We start from the raw sequence: 22643 nt of genomic DNA, 5'->3' as shown, positions 1-22643 counted from the left end.
ATCTTATTACTGAAATTAATGTGACAAATTTTAATGAAATAATTTACCTCAGCCGGCACCAGATGGAATTGCTATGCTAGCGGAAGACTTTTCCATTCCAGCATTATTTGTGGCACATTTGCGTTACATTTGGCCGGTAGTCCAGCAACGGAGAGTATTTGTTTGGCAGGCAATATGTATCTGGATCTGGCTTTTGCTCGGGTTTCTTATCCTTGGCGGTGATTAACGGACCGGCCATATTTACGCGCGAGGTCATCAATTCCGGTCTTGGTCTTCGTGTTCGTTTTCAGTGGGCAGCACCAGCTGCAGTGGTTGGATTTTCTGCCTCTGCTCAAGCTCGTCCATCCAGCGCGCAAAGCCAACGCACGTGAATATGTTGTTTGCCCAGGCTCTTAGTCGCAATAAACACTGATAAGTAGAGATCGCGTTGGATATCAATTTTCTCGCATTTTCACCGTCCGCCTATACCCGCGCTTTTCCCTAGCGTATGGCATTAAACGGAGGCACATGTGAGGCCCGAGGCACACGCTATACGAGCTCGAGCTGTGCAACGTAACCGAACCTTCCACAACATTTTGGGCTCTTTTGTCATTGGAAGACAACGGTTTTTTTTATCTTCGCGTGTTTTCCCACATCGTACTTCACGCGAAAAACACACACAATTTTTGGGGCAATAAGATGAGAGTTTAGCGAACAACGACGGAATAGGATGGCGAACGAACAAGCTTCGCGTAGTAAATTCAGCAGATGATGGTTTATGGTACGTACGATGCCGGAAATCCTGCGTATACAAAGAGCCGATTTTTATAGAAAGCAGAGGCAGACGGGAAAAAACGACATAGCATCATCTTGCGGGGGGAACGCGCGGAAAGGGAGAAGCGGAGCAGAAAGTGCGGCAGACTGCCGCCGGAAGCTTATCTATCCCATTGCCTTGGTAGGTCGGTAATGGAATGGAACGTGTCTGCAGGCATGGCAAACAGTGTCATCCTGTAGTCATCTCACAAAGTGCACGATAACCATGGAAACACGCACTACACAACGGACGCGCTACATACGGTTGGGTAAAAGGCGTTTGCACAAGCTAGTCCTTAAGGGGTGGAAAGTAAAAAAAAAGCGGAGCAAATTTATTGGAGTGCGAATGTGTTTGTCCCCAAATGGATGATGTTCAAAATTGCATCTTCTACGTAGGAGACGTTCAAGGAATCATTACATTTTGAACTCGTCATGCAGTACACGTGCTCCACGTTCTTCGATCACAGCTGCTGCGTCCTGTCGATGATGCTTGAAAGTTCATAGCTGTAGTGATACCTGGCGAAAATCGGAAATACCTCGTCATTCTTCCATTCAATACAATTGCTTTCCATAACCTGCACCATTACAAACTGCAAACTCACGCTCTATTCAATCGTTGGAGAATGTCATGAGCAGGAAGGTAGCGCTTACTGCTTTGCTGAGAATGTCAATTAAATTGCGAGCATGCGAAAGCTGTTCCTCCCGATATTGAACATGTCAGAGAAGCTGCAGAGAAAACAGGGAGAATCGTTCCTCGAAAGGGAAACTATTGGATGATTGCATTGTAAAGGTATCCAGCAGGGATTACATTTCAGCTTCGTTCAGGTATCTAAATATTGCTCCAAAAACTGTCCACACCACCGCTGTAAAGTTCGACAACGGCTGTTTGGTGATTGTTGCGAGTAAAAAAGTTTGCCAATAATAGTGCTCATCAAAACTTGTCGATAAAACCGGTGTCACATTCGTACGTGTGAAGAGCGCTCTGCATTTATTTATTTATTGTTTACCACTGGTACAAGAGAGGATCCCTGATTGTGTGCTAGGGAAACCCATTTTCGATGTCTCGGGCTAGACCAGAGCAGCACGATATAGTTGCTATCTGTTCATTCGCTTGCTTGGTTCGCCATCAAACAGGAGACAAGTTTGGCGTCCAGTTGTCCCCAGCTATGTTACACAAATACTCACACACATGCGTGAAACAGGCGAATTCGAGTATGAACCCTTTTTGATAAGTGGAGTTGGCGCCTAGTCCAACGATGGTGCCGTGAGGGTACGGTGTAGGATGGTAAAAGGCAGAGACTGACTTTGGCGTAGTGGTGTTTGCACTGGTAGTGTGGAGGAGATGAGAAGCATAAAACGATGGTAGATAACGCTACGCTGCTGAACTCTAGCCTGATCGGACCGATAAAACCATCATCATGAGAGCGCAGCGAGATAATACGGCTGAAGGACCTGTTTGGCACATATCAGAGGATAAATTTAGACATTTTATCTTATAGTTCGCATTCCAGACATGGATAGTGTTACTACAATTAATGATTGTATCGAAACAGATATAATTCCCTTGCAAGGGTTTATTTTCTTCAAACGTGCTTCACACAATTCATGTTTGCTTCACAAGAACTGTGAGAGAAGAAAATATAAATATTGAATGTACGCCATGCAAATCCATACTGTTAGTTAATTACTTTAAGTTCGTCACTAAGTTTATAAAAATCAAACGCATTCTAACATCACTATTTGTATTAGTAACTCAAATTTACTCTGTTGCAAATCATAAATCACGTGTGGGACGGATACAACAGCATAGGGAAAATGCCACATAGAATCTTCCCGTGAACGGGAAATAAGTCGAGGGCCATAGATAGGAAATGAGTCGAGGGCCATTTGTGTAACGTTTTCCTGCTGACCGGTCAGTCAGCGCTGGCATGAAGAATGCTCCCGTGTGGACGTCCTGCATGTACAACATAATACTATGTGGAATGTGTGCACATGGACGTGTTGAGTTTAGAATGGACATATAGATAAAAAAGAAACAGCTTAGTTAGTTTTCCATGGACAATATATCCGCTTACCTAGTAGAGATGTGTGCACTTACACCACCAAAAGCGTTATGACAGGACGTGGTGTAGGTGAACGTGTTTTAATTAACGAAGGATCCGATATACTCGAATTGGGTATGAAACAATGTGGTTTGAACGAACAAAAGCTCCCATTCCGACCGGGCATTTGCATTCCAATGAGTAACTAATTCCTGTTTCATTCGTAGAGCTTGGGATTTGGCTAGCCTTACCATTGTGTCGCGCTTCATTAGTTGGGATGAAAAGACAGTTGATGGCGGCTAGGAATGTTTCAGTAGCTTCCAGCTCATTGCCTGGTTAGTGGCAGCTTCACAATGGAACACAACCATCTACCATCTATAAACTTATGACGATGCAAAACCAATGACTGTCCCATTATCGAATATTGGACATTTTGAAATGATGAACATTGGCATTCTCCTAGCACCTCGTCACACATAACATCTACTCCAGTGCAAATGGTTTCAGGGCGACGAGAGCTAGCTCCTGTCGCCGACAAATCGACAGCGAAAAGAGCAGCGAATTTCTGCTCCATCAAATCGTCCCGCTTGACGTAGCCCCGGGAGGACGACACACTCGTTGGTGCCGGTTTCGACTGTGCTCGTTTCGGGTGATAACGAGCGGCATAGGAAACGTCACCGAGAGCCTGTAAGGAAGTATTCGGACTGTTAGGGTGCCGTGGTTAGGATGCTTCATTAGCGTAACCGGTAGCAGTCGTTGCCTTTGGGAGCCCTTCCTTGATCCCTAATAACCGTTTTTCCTCCAGTTCTCGGCCCCAGTTGGCTCCCTCTATACGATCGTCTCTGCGCTGCGGTTGTATGAATTATTCATGGAGCAAAGGATAAGATTGCTAGCAAAAGTAGCGACGATGATGGTGGCGATGGTTTTGCTTTCAGCTGTTCAGTTCTGTGGCTGTGGCCTACCAAACCAAAGTCCTCGCAGGGCTCTCGACCTTGGCGAAAGTCTTCCTCGCCACTCGAAGAACTTCTTCGACTAACACTTGGATCGATTCGAAGTTGACGTGGAAACCTTTCGAAAGCTCGTCTTCACCAATGGGAAGGGCTTTTCAAGAAGAGTCGGTCACGGGTGTACCATTCGGTTAGCATGAATGGGCCTGGGGTTCAGTTACAGTCGGATATGTTTATTCATCTGTTGAGAAGATCCTTTTACTTAAGCTGCCGGTAACACATTATAGTGAAGTTTTACGTCCAAAATTCGTATACACTTCTGTCGTCACGAAATGTATTCATCGTGTGATGTAACGGTTGTGTTTTTATCAACCACAAACTCGTTGCATTTTTCTGCAATAAAAAAGCTCCTGTGCTTAATAAAAATGCGTATTTTTTTACGTTGACATTCAATATTTCCACATAGTGTACACTAGCCATGTGGGGACAAACACTAAAAAAAAATCAGTTATGGATATCCATGCAAATAGCATGATGTAGCTAGATGCAGAGAAAAATAGCTTTTTCTATTTTATTCTTTTCTGCAAACTGTGTCTGTCCGGCATTCGTTAACGTCGGATGCATTTGCACCCGTCATATGCATCGTTGAGCCGTTTTCCACACATTTAGGACAGTGCTTCCGAATCGTTGCACTGAGAATTGGGCTGTGCTTTTACATGCTCCGTCCATGTGCTCTATTTTCGTCTTGCGCGTGTGTATTGTGTTTTTTTTTACTGTCCAAAAAGATACATACAGTTTGTGCAACGCTTGTATATCGTTTCGAACCAAGAATACATTTTGCGATGCAAATTTCGCTCATCCCAGGACAGTTTTTACAGGAATCATAATTTGGTTTCATTCTTGATGCTTGTGTGGTGGGTTTTGGCAGAATTGATACATTTCACGAGATATCGTTACCGCAAATTGTATGTGCAGGCGAAAATGCAACTGTCAATTCAAACGTTATTTATTGCAATGGACTGTGATTGCATACTTCACGCTTCTTCGAATACTTTTGCTTCTAATTTCTTGGTCGTCCTTCCGTTCGTTCGTTTATCTTCGCAAGGTTTTCTTCAAAGCGACGGAAAACCGTATTCTCGAGTACGGGTAGGGAGCGGTGAAGAGTTTGTCGATTGCCTCGGGTCGGAAGCAATAAAGGCTGAGCGAAATTAGTTCCCCGGGGCGGGATTCATAAAATATCAATCACATTTTCGTTGATGGAAACCGACCACCGCTGGGAGAGATTCGCCTGACCGTTTCGTGCTTTGTGAAACGAGAACAAGAACCACTTTTACTCAATTTGTCGTCGTAATTGGTTTAGTGTGCGAGCATGGAGTTTCTTAAGCCATGTTCTCTGATTGATTTCGTAGCTTTTCATTTGTGTCGTTGAAAGACTTTCCGTTTGACTTACCCACATACACTCACCATGTTTACGGTAGCAAGTGTAGCACTGTAAAATGGTAATCAATAGCAGGGCGCTGCGAAGTGTGGGTCCATTTTCCTTCCCACAGCCTCAGTTCGCATGAAACACTTTCACCAGGGAATGGCACGAGGAAGGTAAAGTAAACATTATTTTTTCGTGTTGGTCTGGCTGCGTTAAAGAGTTTCAAGTGATATTTTTTAGATAGATGCTAGATTGATTGCGTAGTTTATAGCATCTACAACCGATGATACTATGAAAATGCAAAAATATGTAATTAAAATAAGCGCGAGTGATGGCCATGATACCAGATTCCCATGGTAAATTTATTAAAAAATGTGCCATCCTGTTTTGTCCTACTGCTGTGCTTCGCTTCGTTATTCTTGAGTGAGTGTTTTGTTGCTATCCTTGTGCATCCTTTCCATTTTCACACGGCTTGATTTGATTTAACAAACTCACCCGTGGCTCGTACTCCAACTCTCGGATGAAATAAGGATCTTCAAACGTTAGACACTCAACTCCAGAGTGGCTGAAGAGCGCCCTGTCAAACCTGGAATAGAATGAACGAGATGAAAGCAAATTGTAAACCGGCTGAGTCAAGTGTACTCACCTGCCTCACCATCCTCTACCAACGGTGTTGGGTGAGATTGGAAGCGATTTAATGGTGAGGCATCAGGTCAGAAATAACAAGCACATTTTCCTACCTGGCTCCAGAAAACCTCGGTAAAGGATACTCGTACAGTGGCGATCGAAAAATAATATCACAATGGTGATTGGTTTGTTTTACGATGCTTTCTCATTTAAAATGGATGTTGCCATGATACGTTTGGCTTTTGCTTGTCTTCATTTTCTATGTATCAGTGGATGTGCAAAAAAACTCTTCGAAGCATTGAGCCTCAAGCCCTAGGGTTTTTATCCGCTCTCTACTGTAAAAAAAACTTGTTGTACGCACTCGGAAACCCAACCTCAGCTGGCGTTAGATATACAGGTATGGAAATATTTGATAGCAGCGTGCACAGGCAGAGTCGATCCGAACCTAAATCTCGCATAAAATTGTTGAACCATAATTCAAGTGTTTCTACAGCAACACAATCACAGCTCGAAACCAACGCAGTGCGACCCACTGAGCAGATAGTGGAAACGCAGTATCCGTTTAAAATTAGTGATGCATGGCTGAGGTTATGCTGATTGACCTAGAACAAAGCCAGAGGGGAATGTGCCTTTCTTTGGCTCTAAAGGCTCAAACGATTACACGTTGGCGTAGATGGCCGTAATCGCATAGTTGATCGCTTCGCTGGAAATGTTCGCCTGATGGCACATCAGGCCACACCGATAGAACTAGCAACCGCACAAAGCATGACCCGAATCACTTCCGGTAAACATGGTGAGTTCTGTTCTTTTGCTGCATCACACGTACAGCGCAAATCAACTGCCATCAAAATCAAGACATCAGTTAAGGTAAAGTATTGGTTCCTGAATGGTTCCTGAAAGAACTTCCTGAAAATGGTAGGGGGCTGTGTGAGTGAAAAAACGTTACATTTCTCATAAAACATCCCTTCCTTACTGGTTGCTGATTGGATTTTCTCTAGCCAGTTCTGATTCTCACCCCGACTCGCTAGCTCTAAGCTTCGACTGCACATACACGCACAAACACGCACAGTCACGTACGAAAGTGGGGCGAAACTTAATTACACTCATTGCATTAAATACGCTTCACAAGTGTCGGTCGCTAGTGACTGAAATGGGGTTTCAATCTGTCTGCTTACAAGCACTTAACTAACGAGAAGTGGAATGCTTGGCCCGACGAACGTGTGGTCCTCGGCAAACTGCAATCTCAGACGTACGTTGCACTTGATTCATGCTACACCGATGCAAGTGCTCCACCGATGCTCTCCCCTGAGAAGCATCGACTAAGGGCAGTCCAATTCTCAAGGATTCCGTTTCCTGCTTTACGGGCATTTAGTCCGAAGCATTGCATTTGGTTGAATAGGTTGGTTCATTGGATGCAACGTTGATTTGTTGCATTGAGCAACTTATTACTGCAACATGACAGTTTGATTTCTGTTCGAAAACTTCTGGTTTGCGTTTGAGGCAGGGCGTTCTTGTTTTCGATCGAAGAAAGATCATAACGTTCGGGCCTTTAACGATACTGGCCCGTTTTTTACATGAACTTTGACTGTAAGTGGTTTAAATTATGGCAACAATCCATAAAAAAACCACACGCCAAACTATCCTGAAGCTTGTTCATTCTTTTCTGACAAAATCAATTCATTTTTTATTTTCCATAATAGCTTTGTAATAACTCACAAGTATTGTTACGGCACTTCTATAAACTGCACTGAATAAACGGTTTGATTGTGCAGCGTATTTCCTAATTACACAAAATGACAAATCTTGCAACATTTAGCAAACATTAGCAGCCAATTCGATACCGTTCAGGCGTGTGCTGCGTTATGTTTACGATGTGACAAACAGCAAACCCCTTTTATTGCTGCCCATTAACAATGATCGTTATCGTTCCACCTGCGTCTGTGCGAACCCGTACGTCTTCTTTTGTGTGGCGTTTGGGAACATTATTGATGTTATCTTTCTATTCTGCGGTAGTTTAACTGTGCGGCATTATGGCATTTCGCGTATCCTTCGCACCATCCCCGCTGGTGTACATAATACGCGCGGAAATGAGGTTAGATTATTCGTACGAAACTGAATCCTCCCCCTTCCTTGCATGCTCTCTACAATCTGTTTGCTTTCACCGCAAATGCTTGTTAATTGGTGTGTGTGTGGGTGTGGGTACATGTGTGTGTGCATGTGTGTGTGTGTGTGTGTTTGGTTGCGTTTCTCTTGGTCTAATAAACCCTCGGTAATCATGTTCCCAACGTACCTTCGGGTAAACCGCAAAAGCGTCTCCGTTTCGTACGGTAGTCACAGAGCGGCCGGGATTGTTGGTTCACGTGTCCCATCGGGCGGCAATATCGAGGTTAAGCTTTCGCAAATCGCACGATAATCTTCCCTCGTGGGAGTAAGGCTTGTGCTCTGTAAGGCTGTAAGCGCGCACCCAACGACGAGCGATTATATCTATCTGTGAAGAGTTTGCGAAACGCGTATGATTGAAAGCTGTCACTTTTATTACACGGCAGCCGAAAGAAACCATAGTGCAACGAGACGGTTTGGGGCGGGTCGATCGGAGATGAGGGAAATGACTCATACTATGTGAGCGATGCTGTTCACACTTTGCGCACTACTCATCAAAAGGGCATTATCGGCATCAGATTGGTCTATAGAGGATGGCACATTTAATTAAATGTCACGGGACTTCCGGCAACTTCCCGCGAGCAACTTTGTCATCGATCACAGGATGCATGGCATACACCTCGAACGAGGCTTTTTAGACCCGATTCCGGGGAAGCAGACGATCTGTTAGAAAGCAACTGATTCGATGAAACTGATTTTATTGACATGGAGCTGTGATTGACGGGTAGTGGTGAGGATGAAGGAGCAGGCTTATTTATCGCTATGAAACAGCTATTCCATTTGCCAACGATACCGTTTCTGACTTGTTTAGCTGATTGGCTGGGTTTTGGGATGGTGGGAATTTAATTCAAATTTTAATCTCATTTTCTCTGGCCAGTGTAATTTCAAATTGTTCCATTGCAAGGGGTAATGCAATCATAGTCAGTAATTGAAATCCACGATATTTGTTCATTACCATTTCCCAGTTGGTGTGAAATTGGATGGCCGCTGCAATGTGGCTAGCTTTTCAATTTAAAATAATATTTAAACCATGGACGATGGGATTAAATACATTTGATGATGATAATTATTTTTCTATGTATTTGTTGGTATTGATATTTGTACAAATAGTTCTGCAAGACTGGAACCACATTATTTCGATTGAAAGTCAGCAAATGGGCAGTTGCAATACTTTAATATGATCAATCGCTTACACAAACTGAACATGGGTTGAACTAGAGCATGGGTTGAACGGAACATAAGTCAAATCATCACTATCCGGTTCCGTGTGGCACGGTAGTCTCCGTTTCTCTATCTTTCCATCTTTCGTTCTCAAGCGCCATCGCTTGTATTGTGAATACATTACCTCTATACTTACACTCAAAGCCTACAATACCCGCTAGCCACTGCGACCGAGGCAACGTACTTGGCCCAAGACAACTACTTTCGTTTTCTTTTCGTCAGGAGGCTTTCGACGTCGAGGATGGTTACGAACCTACGGCTAGGCTGTCAACTTGACGGCTTCCGACACCGCACAACAATGAATGAAAACCGAGCGTGTTATAAACGAGTGGACTCGTACTTTCTTCGCCCTCAAAAAGAGGTTTAATCTTGCGTACAATTTCTATGGTCTTGGCGCGTACATAACTCCACCGTTCGTCTGCGTGTGAACGGGACCACGCCGACCAAAGCCATCGCATAGAATGAATGGGAGCGAGAAGAATTAATGGCCTCTCCCTTGTCGGGTGCGGTTCGTTTCGTTCGTGTCGTTCTTAAAGGAGAACCCTCTTCACATTACAGTTCAAAGGTTAGGACGCTTCGAGTAAAGCACTCGCTTGCAAGCTCGGAACAGCGTCGTGACCCCGACCGCAGCACACATTCAACGTATCCGACAGCTTTGTGGCAGACAACGTCAGGTCTGGTGCTACTACTGCTGCCGGTACTGCTGAAAGTTACGCGTTACGGTGCCAAGTCTTCCTCGGGGCAAGTGTCCGACGGGGGAGCAATAAATTGATACCGAAGAATTACAATGAAACGCAGACAAAGTCCGTGCTCCCGTTGGCTGAAACGATGGGCCGCTGGCTCATTGAGATTCTTGACAGCGCAAGATCCCGGGACGCTTAAGTGCGGCCACATTACTAATTGGTAGGATTCTTCAAACGGTTTCCTACGCTGTCTCCGGTCGTCGGGTGGGGACACTTTCTTTCGCCGTAGAGAAAAGCGTACGGGATGCGATTCGCTCGGACCATTCCATGTTTGGGCAGATGCGACCCAGCATAAAGCACCATTTTTATAGTTCACATGAAACGTTCTACCAGGAAACGGAGCAGTTGCCCCATGCCCATACCAACTCATAACCGTGTGGCAGCAATGCAACTAAAGCGGAACAACCAGTTCGACTGATCCGACATGATAGGTTCCCGGGGACGTGTCTCGCTTATTAATGACCATGTCTTGGGAGGGTTTTGGGACCGTGCTGTGGAACGCTTAACGCTGTGAAATCTTTCCACTCATTTCGATCATTGCGCTCGGTGTGCTGTTGCTGCTGCTGCTGCTGCGGGGCAGCACACACGGCCGTGTAACGTACCGGCAAATGAAAGCACGTGGACGGGCAAACATCGTCGAGGCGTTGTTTCGTTAGCATAACAAGTTGATGGAATCCCTTCGTTAGCACGACGTGTGATGGTTTATTGAAACGGAATCCAAGCATAACCGAACACCGTGCACACACTCGCTCTTCATGTTGTCGATGGTATGTTTTGTTTTTGGGGTTGTTTGAAGAACAGGAAGCAGTGTACCCGCAGCAAATGTGAGGCTGTACGAAACCTGTGAAGCGGGGTGATAATTTGTGTAGCGCTTTCCGCAAACAGTGCTTGCGATATGTAATTGAGCGATTGAGGGCATCAGCAGCTGCTGTACTGTTGGTGCAGAGCCAGCTTAGGAAGCGCTTTGTAAGCTCCAGATTTACTGTGCTTATCCTGGCAAGAGGCACTGGGACGCCGCTGGGTAAAATCATAATTACTTCCCTCGGAAATGTGCATGAATTATGAATGATATTAAGTAGATATTTGCTGCGAGAGTGTTGTCATATTCAACAGAAAACGGGTGTGCATGTTGTTCCTATGAGATTCTTCGCGCTATCAGGATCAGCGTAAAAGAGCCGTTGATGCATCGAGCCACGATGATGTGGAACAAGCACACTCCTGCTTTTGATTTGCATTAGATTATAAACTTTGTGCTTAGCGCGCTTCAGGCTTTAGCGGTTGCGTCTAATATCCTTCGTTTCCTTCCGACCTAGGAGAAGAAGGAGAAGTGAATGCTTATCGTAGAAATGATAAATCAACACTCACTCAGCGTGTACGAGGCCACGTTCCAGCCACCGACCACAGGGAACGCTCTCCAGAGGGTTTGTGCTTGTCAAATAAATTCCACTCAGTCCAATCGTGAACCGTGGCATTAGCTTTCCTTGGCATGTGTGTGTGTGTCTGTTGTACAAGTAACAGCCCTACCAACCTTCCCTGGCCAGCTATCGAACATAAGCGATGCCAAACAGCCATAACAGCCACTTCATCCCACGCCATTTCCTCCGGGATTGTGTGTGTGTGTTTGTGTGTGTGAGTATGTTGGAGGCGATCCATAAATCACAACATTTCTGCATAAATTATGCCCATCGAAAACTCTTCGCTGCTGACGTTCGTGCGCACATTGCCGGTGCCCCCGGTAAGATGGTCCGGTTGCTTCCATTTCCAGGTCCTCGGGACAGACGGGCCGGAAATTGAATTGTTCAGTTCGATTCGATGTAATGGTATTCATGGAAGTGAACTTTCATCCTGAACTGTCGCTCTGTATCACCTTTCTCGCGGCACGGTACTGCTCGCGGAGTTTTGTTTCGATTTGGTCGATGTGGCTTTCTTTTTTTATTCCAAAGTCTTCTAAACTTCCACCCTCCCATTTGTCGCATGGAACCTTGGCGCAGTGATTTCAAAGGCAGCCCACGCCGTTAAAGACACGACGGGAAAATGTGACAAGTCTGAAGCTGGAACGAGAGCGGCTCTCCATGCTCATTGCGTACCGATGGGGAAACGGTGCCGGTTGCCGTCGAGTCACGTTGTGTGTCAAACTGGGAAATAAATTCCGAACGCGTATCGAAAACAAGTGGCACCTTCGGCGCCCGTGGGTCGTCGTGATGGCAGCTTCATTTTGTGGTGACAGTTGAAATTGTTTCCGTCGGTTTGTTGGCTTTTGCCGGTGGCCACAAGCTACCGTGTCTCGTGAGGCTGTTATCGATAAACCAAAGCACAAACCAGCACACCCCGAACTGGCGGACCCTGTTGCTGTGCGTTGTTGGGCAATAAAGTTATCCCGGTAACGATACGACCACATATGCACAGCTATACAGAAGCGGGTACACGTATATGGCGTGTATATATGGGCAAACGTTTGCAAACGTTTGGCAAGCGTTAGGGAATGGAGTATGATTGAAATGTCAATACCAAACTGGACGACGTTGTGGATGAGGACACAGTGCAACTATTTGCGCAGTTGTTGCTGTTTCAACAGAGCAGATGCGCGGCTAGTGGAAGACAAGGGCAGTATGGTCTGGCTGACAGCTTATCGAAGGTTGGTACACTGCTCGAGTCTGCTAGTGCGATGTGAGTACGAGCTTTGACCGGAAGCTAGCAGGATACCTCCGCATCATCGCCAATAGTGTGTCGTTCGAATCCCCCAGGAAATGAGTTTCGGGACGGTCTGGGTAGCGGCAGCACTTGCTCTAGGATTGACGGTGTTGCCACAAGTGACAGGTGTCAAACACGTCGACATATTTCAGGTCAGCAAACTCCGCTCACGTTGATGGATTGTCGGCTATCGTGGAAAATGTCCTGTTGCTTTGTAACCGATTCCATTGCAGCAATTTAACGATGGAAGCTTCGAGGCAAGTCAAAAATCATCGGACGGATCGCCAGACCCTTTGGACGAGGAAGACATCCGCACGGAACAGCCGACGAGCTGCGTCGAGGAGGTGCTGCCGACCGACCCGCTAGAGCTGCACGAAAAGCTGGAAAACGAAACGGACATTCCGCGTATGGTGGTGCAAAACATCTCCCGACCGAATCTGGGCGAGTTGTTCCAAAAGCTCACCACGGGCTTCTTCAGCCTGAACCTCTTCCAGATCGGCCAACACGTCCGCGGCGTCCTGGTCAGCATCAAGAGCCGCATGATGGCGTACACCAACGATGCCGTTGCCAAATTCGAGCACCTACGCCACCGGACGATGCGTGCGGTAAAGCGCAAGATGGACGAGCTTAACGAACAAATCCGCACCTACTTCCAGAACGAGTTCGTGGAGTACCGGGACGTGTGCCTTCCGGACAAGGACCACTGCATGAAACTGCTGCACGCCCAGATTGACCAGTACGAGCAGCGGTTGCGCACGAACGTGGAAGAATGTCACGACAAGCTGGCGGACCACTTGGCCGAGCAGCGGCGCGAAATAGACGCAGCACAACAGCTGATGGGCGAACCGTACCGTAAGATGGACGGTTGCCTGAACCGGGATGCCGGTTTTGGGCGCAGCTTCTTGGCCTGCAGTGGCAGCGCCGTGGCGAATCTGGCCCAGCTAACCACGGCATCGATGCAATCGTTCGCCGACAGGATGACCTTCCTGTCCAGCAAGTTTACGAGGCGTGTGGACAAGTTTGAAAAGTGCGTCGTGAAGAGACGGCAGCTGATGAAGCAAAACGAACGTGAGGTGGTGGAGAAGTCGAAAAGTTGCTTCAAGAAACAACAGTCTCAACCGGAAGCTTTCTTCTGACCGTGCAGCGTATGGAATACGATGATAAACACGCACACGAATAAAGCTGTGAGACGACATTAGGTACAATTTCCGAAAGCAATCTACATCTTGAAAGGAAATATTCACTATTCAATTCGAGGCTTATCGGAACACGCGTTTCCTGTGCCATATAAACATCAAGTTCGTCCGTTCATTCGTGTGTATCAATAAGAAGCCATCGTAAGTATGCAACACGTGAGCGTGTACCGTTGAACAGGAGGACAGGAGGTGAACGTTTTGACGCCTACATTCTCCCTGGTTGGGAATGTTTGGGATGAGTGGTTGCACCTTTATTTATCACCTCAACTGCTCCGACATGGTGTTAAGCTCTATGACATGGCAAAGGCAGTAATCGTGTTTGTAACTCGATTTACATCCTGTCGAGAGATGATCCAAACCTGGTGTGCTGCGTATGGGAAGGAGTAACTCATCCCTTATCCTGTCACATGGAACAAGGTATCCACCATGCAAAAGTTCGTTGACTTGAGAGGATATGTAATGCATCTCGAAACTTTCTGACAACCTTGTAGATATTTATAGCTTCTAGAGATAGTAACTATGAACACAAACACAACTTCCATTCCACACGATAAGTGGTGTTGCTGGAGTGTGTGTTGTTTGTGATGTGAAAATAATGCTACGATAGTTGAGCATCACAATATCGGAAGGAAAATAACATAAAAGTGGACGCAAGCTAGACCAAACTCCATTCCAGCTCTACGCATAGACGACAAAACCAAACTTCCAACGCGAGATCTTATTGACTCAGTGCAGCTAACGCGAAGCTTTACACAACCGAAACGTTGATTTTGCACATCTGCATGCACTGATGCTGCTGCACGTGTACAAAGGTAAATAAACCATTGCAGCAGGCTGCGCCACCAGAGTCCGTTAGGAGCTGCAAACTGCAAAAGAAGCTCTCTGCTTGTGCCACACAGGACTGGGAGGTTGGATAAGATTGAAATTAAAATTTAATTCCTGACATTTCCGTGCCCGTTCGGGTACCGTCTTGTACGAAGAATTCTCTACCAACGGATCAGCTTGTTCTTTTTATATTCTACAAATGGGCTACCAGATACCAGAGCGAGGAAGAGCGGGAAGCACTTTAATGGATCCAGAAGGAGCATGGCTGTGTGTAGCGGTAGCAGAAGGAAAGTAAAAGTTTCCTTACCGCCGGCGGCCAAATTAAGTGCAGGAAGCGAGTAGATTGCTTTCAGTCCACGGGTCCGCTTTCCAGAAGGAATGTATGCATTTGCTGTTTCTTCCCTCCCACTTTTGTCCCATGGTGCCCCGGCTAAAGCCACGCTGAACGGCGTTTATGCAGAGTTTTAGGTCCGGACGACACCTCCTCCACGGCAATTGCGAGAGACACACCTTCGGGGTACGTGCTCATTTCATCGTGCTGGTTTTGTTGTTTTTTGTTGTTTAAAACTTCCGCCAGCACTTTTCATTCGCACGTGGGCAGCATCTTCACCATATGGAAGATTCCGGTAGTGGGGGACCATCGAGCAATTCGCCTCGCCGGTCTACTTCAATTCGGCTCGCCTTGTGCATCCTGTACGATCATTACGAAGGCCGGAGGGTGGGGGGGGGGGGGTGTTGGTTGTGGGGAATCATCGTGAACAAGGCCGAAGAATGTGAAGCGTTTTGCGCGCTAAAAGTATGTTTATTTGCAAACATGCCGGCTCCATATCCTTGACTCATCGTCCCAAGATTCCTCGAGTGGCCCTACAAAAACATCCAAGAACAACCGTTCGCGGCTGGGTGCGGAGTGGGCTGTACAAGATGATGGATGAGCAGCAATTTCTCGTGGGGCTCATGTTTTTCACACACACAAACACACACACACGTACCAACTCTGGTACACGAGTACCAACTCTGGTATTTTTTTCACAATTCAGATGTAGCTACAAAATTTCTACATACAGAAGGATATCGCTAGATTACACTGTCTTGCAACGTTGCTTGGGCGTAAGAAAGGCCGTTCTCAGCAGCCCGGTATATCCGCTTTGGAACGACTTGAATCGAAGAATGGTGTTCGTAAGGTACGTTCGTAGTACGTGGATATGTGCAAGTATCCAAAAAGGTGCACCTTACGTGCTTTGAGCAAATATTTTACAAGAAAGCGAATAAATTTGTCCTGGGAATTCGCCTCCCTTGTTGATGATGGCTTACGCTGGCAAACGTCGGAAAATGGGGCTGATTGTACGCACCATCTACCACTGCGTTGCGAACCCTTTTGCCCTGAACCTGTAGCTCCTAGCGAACGTAATTCGCACATTTGATTCGGACGCTCAATTACGCTCGCCACTCAGCAGTGAACCTAGGGAGAACCTTCTTCGTGTAAACAGCTAAAACGCTACATTTGCATGTATGATACTACTTGGTTATCCTTGCAATGACAGAACGAGCTAGATCGGAGGGGCAATCAAACAAGAAGCAGTTTCGACAATCGTTCAATATGGCCTTTGTTAGCATGTGTGTGTGTGTGTGGGTACGTGTGGTTGTAGAGACAATGAAGAGAAAGTTCCCGTGAGGGTTTGTAAATATTTGAAGATAATTCTCCGTTGAAGTCGCTGCAGAGCTAAGCTTCCCGCTCGTTGAACAGTTGGTAAACATGGTTCACTAGCTTTGGAAAATATTTAATGCTTCAAAAGTTGTTCTTCCAGGCAAGGATCTGCGTACTTAATAAAGAAATGAAGATAGGGCGAGAGTTTGGTGTGATGCTTCTTAATTGTTTAAGAATTGTTTAAGCTGCATTTGCAAAGTTTCTTCATTTGCATTGTTGTAGCAGTGGCTTCCCGAACGCTCTTGCGAAAGTACCCGGCCAGAGAAATAAAAAAATCGTCAAAGTATCAAGCAATTTAAGTTTGCATTTAAAATCGGCAAAGTTTAACCATTCCTTCAACTCCTAGAAGTATCCCGATTTTACCAGTTCAAGTGAGCTCGTAAGAGACTTCTCCCGCTCTACAAGCTCGAACCTTTTCAAAGACTTGCTGAAGCGATCCTACCTGATGGTAATTAACCACAACCGACAAAGCCGTCCGGATACTGCCGTCATATCGAATGAGCCGGCCACACCGCCCTAACTGATTGTGACAACTAAATTGGAGTTCTCGCCCGTCGTTAGAGAAAACTAACAATCAATTCCCTAGACCACATCGTAGAACTTCGATAAAGAACCCCATGCCTCGCTCGGATTCAGCCGTTTCGTGACTTCCCATTTACCCGGATGCCTTGCACAGAAGGCCGAAAGAACGATGAAAGTCCTTGCTTTCTTTATCCTTCCCGTACGCTTCCGATTGTGTGCGCGTCGCCATTTTCCCTCCTACGAAGGCATGAGAGACTGGCAAAACTAATATTGCTACTGCTTGGAGAATACTGCTTTTCGTTTACCGAAGAGGCGGGCAAGTTTTAATAATGTTGTTTTTTCTGTACGTGTGTGTGTATGTGTATGCACATCTTCCGTTTCTGTTCTTCGTCCCAATTTGTTCCACTTTCCTCTACTATTCGTTTATTATATGATGTCTCCTGTTTCTTTCATTTTTTTTGTTTGTTCGAGCTCCATCAATCTTAAGTCGGGGGTCATTCCGGAAGCCCGCAATCAACGTTGTTTCTCCGTTGGTTCTTTCTTTCTTCCTCATTCTGGTTATACAGTTTTTTGTTGTTGTTTTTTTTATTTGCGGTTTTATCGTTACCAGTGGCTGGTGTAGTGAACTTTTGCCAAAGTCATAAAATAGAGCACAATCAGCTGGGATCAAACCCAGGGCTCAGATTGTGCGCTCATATCTGATGTCTCTGTTCCTTTGTCATTTTTTTTGTTTGTTGGTACTTGATGGGAGATGACAACGGAATGGGAAGTTTTTCAACATCATAAAACTCAAACACGCACGCAGCGAGGAACAGCTTTAAGTAGGAATATGATAGCGAAACAAGATAGCTTGTTAGAAAATGAAGGCATTGTATGGGGAGTAATTTATTCATTGTTTTACTGGGACTGGGCAGAATTTTGATGCAATGTTGGATGCCTGCATGTCGGCAATTTCGTGTATATAATTTGATTACTGGCGCCAAATAATTAATTAATGTGATCTCTCAAAGTTGGATGTTGAACACATATATCTCGCGAATATTTATGTATTCCATTCGCGATAATTTCTTGACAAAATTGGTTTGTTCTCATAAAATCGTTTAAGTTACATATTCTGAAATTTAAGCTTTAGTTCTGAAAATGAAAATGAAACATTTATAATATATGCATTCTACTGTCAAAAGTAGTGTTTCAAAACATTTCTGATTTCAAAATTTTCCTTTTGTGACAAGCAATGGTATTAAGCATAATATATTTTTAAATCTTCTGGTAACTAATATGTGCCTTGTATGGTAATGTTACACCGTTAAGGTCGTATTATACTTGCGTGAACGTGAAATTTTAGTATATTGCTATATTTCATTAAATATTTATCAGAATATGGATTATCTTACACCAAAAGAAAGAATATTCAATTCTCCAACTATTTGGACTGTAAAATATATTGTAATAATAAATGAGATGCATTTCCTAGTCATTCCCCGCTTTGTTACCGGTGAAAAAATAATAGAATTATTCATGTTCAATTTCACTGGAGCTGTAACCCAGGCTTTAGGCCGATCAAGAAGTGTAATTCTGACAATGAAATTGTTAACAATCAATACATTGTCTAAACAACTAAAACTAAATAACATGCCCGTCATGAGTTCAAGCCCAGAATGGACCGTGTCCCCGTAGCAAGGATTGACTATCCGGCTACGTGGTAATGAATTAAGTCTCAAAAGCCTGTATAGGCCTGCATGTCCGCGTAGGACGTTACGCCAAATAGAAGTAGAAGAAGAAGAAGATTCCACTAAAACGGTTAATAAAACAAGGTGCAAGACAATTTAGATTAAACTTTTACTTTTAGCCCTACATTGGACTAACAACTACGCAGATGCATTGTTGATCTTATTAAAATGGGTAGTATTTTATGAATCAATCTCACAGTAGATTGCTACGGTCAAAACGAGGCTTGAGCCCACGAAGGGCATGTTATTATTTTTTAAGATAATAATAAAGATTTTAAGGTGTCTGTTAAATCTTATTGTGTTACATTTTATTTGTCAGCTCGTAGGCTGTGCAACATGATGTATTGTCCTGCGTATATATCTGCATGGTATCTGCTTCATTTGTATACCTTCAGCAGCATCGGACAGCGAGAGAAGACACGGCAAACGTGAACATAAAACGAGATTGTTTAAACCACTGTCCAAAAAGCTTGGATCTCCGGATACTTTTATTACGGATAGCCGTTTGTCACTATTTGATAGAGCGTGCCTCATTGCCAATAGTAAAAAAATAACTACTTATGTGCGAAGGAAAAGTAAAAGTTTTCCCTCCATTTGCGTGTGTGATCGGGTACAAGCCACACCAAAACAATACGCGATACTCGCGTGACGATGACGACGCGTCAGTGCTTTGACCGCCACCGCGTCTTACGAGCAGTACCCATTCGTGCCCCCACCTGCCAGCAGCCCCAAGTCGGTAACGGTTGGCCGGATTTTCCATAATCCGATTACGAGTGGCCACCTGGCGGAAAATGGAAGCACTGCGTAGTATCTTGAGCTCGAGCTCCCCGTAGTTTGATGATGATCGATGATTAACGCAATGCCATCGCCATGTGTGAACCGTAACCACACCGTGGCTAACCGTTTCGTCGAAGCAGTGGAATTGTACGCTTGGATAACCTCCCCTCCGGACCGTCTGCAATGGCCAAACTGCTGATGGCTTACGTACGTGCATTCAAAGTGGACCGAGGGCCACGATGCACGACCATCGGGACTTAATGAACGTGCAGCGTGCGGATGCCTTTGTCGGTGCGGACGCCTCCTTACCCGGCGCGTTGGACTATCGTTTTGTGGGGCATTGTATTGCCGTGTATGCCACATGTGGTTCCAGCGTTGTGCACCGTGTGGCATAGCCCTCCATCCTTCGCCCACCGGGGTTTGCCCTGATTTTCCGATCGTCTTCTCTTTCCCGTTTACAACTCGGTTCGTCGTAACCTTACTAATATTGTGCCTTTCTTGGTTTTCTTCCGTCTCTCCCTCTCCCGCAGCTACCTGACCCACCACCGGAGCGAACGAGAAAGCTCGATGTGCAGAGAAGGATGAAGCTGATCGATCGACTGCTGGACAAATGCTTCCGCCGTCACGGAGCCCTCGTGCTTATCGTGACCGGACTGCTCTGTCTCCAGATTACCACTAGTGATAATACACCGTTAGAGGATAGCAATAGCAGTAGTGGCAGTGTTAGTAGTAGTGGTAAGTACAGCTTCCGCTGATTGCACATGCTTCAGTGAGAAGTTTATTCTTCTTAGTATTGGTACATATTCGACTTGTTTGACTTGAGCTGACAAACGACTCTACCATAATATTCAGTTCATGAGCATTAATCCTTTCAAGTTTTCGCATTTGACTGGAGCGCTTCAAAAACAGCGTTTAACAATCAGCATCCATCTTTTCGCCTTTGACAATTTGAAAACACTGCCAGCCGTACCAACAATGTGGAAGCAAATTGAATTGAAGTTTATCTGATTTCGTTGTGCGCGGGTGCCACCGTCTGCGACGGGTCGTAGTGTTTGCATGTGCGCCCTGTGTCGTATCAGAAAATCGGTGCAAAACAATGCCAATGTCGTAACTTTTCCACGCTTCTCCAACCATACCGCACCGCCCGCAGGATCCGCACCGTTACGCGTGACTCCCCGGGCAATGATAAGGCGCTACCATCACGCAAGAAGAGGCGTTGTACGGCGCAGTTTCTTTGGCAAAATGGTGTGCAAACCGCGCCAAACGGAAGCATCCGCGCGAAAATGCTGCTGCTGGGCTCGTGTACGCCTTATCTCGCCCACCTCGGCCTTATGTGCGATTGGTGTGTGCGTTTGTATGTATTTGACGGGAGTGTTGTTTTTTGTTTTTTTTTTTCATCAGTTCCGTTGTCGAGGGACAGTTGTTGCAAGCTTTTGTGGTAAAGTGTAATTGACGATACGCACCGTTTGGTTTGCGATAAACGGCAATGGCACTGACAACATTCGGCCTCCACCACCAAACCGACCGCGAAAAGAGTCACCGCCTCGTGCCGAATGTCGTTAAATACTGCAAAAAGTTTGTGCGTTTGGGTTTTTTTCTTATTTTCTCTGTGGGTTTGGCTTTTCTTATTCTACACAAAACCGAAAAGTACACTAATGAGTTCGGGCAAGTCACAAACCGAATTTTCCATCCTATGGCCTCGGTAGATTTCGCTGTAGATAGAAATGGGTCGTCGTTTTTTTTTCTTCGTTTGTTGTTCTACTGGACGGAGAGCTTCTAATGGCATTTTTTTTTGCCCAACAGTTGACCCTGTCTCTTACGCTGGGCCGAAAAGGGCGAACATAGCGAATAACAATTTATCAGATCATAAACACAAACTTCGGCCCCTGAGTCGGTGGCACAATCGATCCGGTTCGTGCAAACTTTGTTACTTTTCCACTGGAACCGTTTTCTTTGCATTGCTGTTGAGAAACATAAAGTTATTAGATTTTTCTGAAGTTTGCTCAAGCCGCTGGCGAATGGTTCGCGGAAAAATGATTTTGAAAAGTTACACAGCTTTGTTGTGTTTAATTTTGCCCATGTTTCGGTTAGTACATGTTAAGAAATTGAAAAGTTTGCTCTTCACACTTAAAATGTCAAGCTAGTAACATAAAGTAGCCCTAATGAACGAGCATTCTGTATTATATGATATGTTAGAGTTTTCACAAGAATAAAACATTTAGTCAATATTATATCTTTCTATAATTACTTGAAATTCAATTATTTGTCTATTTCTAATCCTCGTGACTAGATATTTTAAATGTATTTGACGTATAAATAATAATGTTACTTTTATTGAGATAACTCAAAGGATTAAAAATATTTTCTTTAAACCAACAGTGTGTCGTATAAAACATCAAAATGTTTGCATCGAGTATTTTTTATCGCTTAAAAACAAAAAAAAAGAAATCAAAGAACAAAAAAAGCAGAAAACACTCAAAAACAATTTTTAAATTCGTAAACAATTGCGCACCAACCTTACACACACACTCACAATACAATTCGTAACGTCTCGTTGGTTGGCGTTATTCAACCGTGACCGCCTTGGCATGCTTTTCAAGCTAACTGTGTGGAGGTGAGCGCCGGAGGCCTGAAGTGGAAGACATATAAATCAGCCACACTCTTCACTGCACCGTTGGATCATCTTGTTCCATTCCATCCTACCTTTTTACTATCGGCACGGAACCTTGATCGGTCGCTCGATCGAATCCTGATGTGCAATCAACCGCAAATGTAGATAAAAATTCATCCCAAAACGACGACACCAAAACCAGAGAGCCAAGCAACAAACACATATCATCAGATCAACGAGAACGAAATCAAAAACACATCGGAAATCCGGAAGTGGCACTGTCACTCGGCCAAAGCAGAAAAGAAAACCCGTTTCGGCAAACGCTCCAAGGTCCGGTTTGAGCGACGAGATTCGATTTCACGCCGCCGTTCGAGGGTGAAAGTGAACCCGTGCGCGCCGCCTCCTTCTCCTCGGGGAGAAAGTTGGATACGTCCCGTTGGATCCGTTTCTTGTTCAATCACTCTATTGCTTCTCGTCTGTGTTTGTGTGCGCCGTGGCTTCCCACTCCACTGTGTTTGGCTACTAGGGGGCATCATTGGAAAGGAAAAGAAGATGACGACATTGTGGTGCTGAGTCAGTGCAAGAAGAGAAAGAGAGCAAGAGTATAGCAAAAACCATGAACCGTTGGGAA

General features: G+C 45.1%; 2 protein-coding genes across 2 annotated transcripts in view; both read left to right on the top strand.

Annotated features, from left to right (window-relative positions):
* Positions 1-22643, top strand: part of LOC120948565 (uncharacterized) — a 47175-nt gene that overhangs the window by 8107 nt on the left and 16425 nt on the right. Inside the window, exon 3 of the mRNA XM_040365040.2 lies at positions 19932-20136. Within this exon, the coding sequence (XP_040220974.2) occupies positions 19983-20136 (154 nt within the window). The 5' untranslated portion in view covers positions 19932-19982. The remainder of the gene's footprint in view (positions 1-19931; positions 20137-22643) is intronic.
* LOC120948566 (uncharacterized) lies at positions 11683-14004 on the top strand. The gene is made up of 2 exons (XM_040365041.2): positions 11683-12798; positions 12880-14004. The coding sequence occupies exons 1-2, from the start codon at positions 12703-12705 to the stop codon at positions 13780-13782; spliced, it is 999 nt and encodes a 332-aa protein (XP_040220975.2). The 5' UTR covers positions 11683-12702; the 3' UTR covers positions 13783-14004.

The sequence above is a fragment of the Anopheles coluzzii genome, chromosome 2 (assembly GCF_943734685.1).
Source record: "Anopheles coluzzii chromosome 2, AcolN3, whole genome shotgun sequence".
NCBI classification, from domain to species: domain Eukaryota; kingdom Metazoa; phylum Arthropoda; class Insecta; order Diptera; family Culicidae; genus Anopheles; species Anopheles coluzzii.
The sequence above is the reverse complement of the archived record's forward strand: the minus strand, read 5'-3'. Positions and strand labels throughout refer to the sequence as shown.

Bases quoted from the DNA above. Each gene is read 5' to 3' on its own strand.
- LOC120948566 (XM_040365041.2), top strand. From the start codon at position 12,703: ATGAGTTTCGGGACGGTCTGGGTAGCGGCAGCACTTGCTCTAGGATTG. The intron at 12,799-12,879 runs GTCAGCAAACTC...ATTCCATTGCAG, and splicing joins AACACGTCGACATATTTCAG to CAATTTAACGATGGAAGCTT.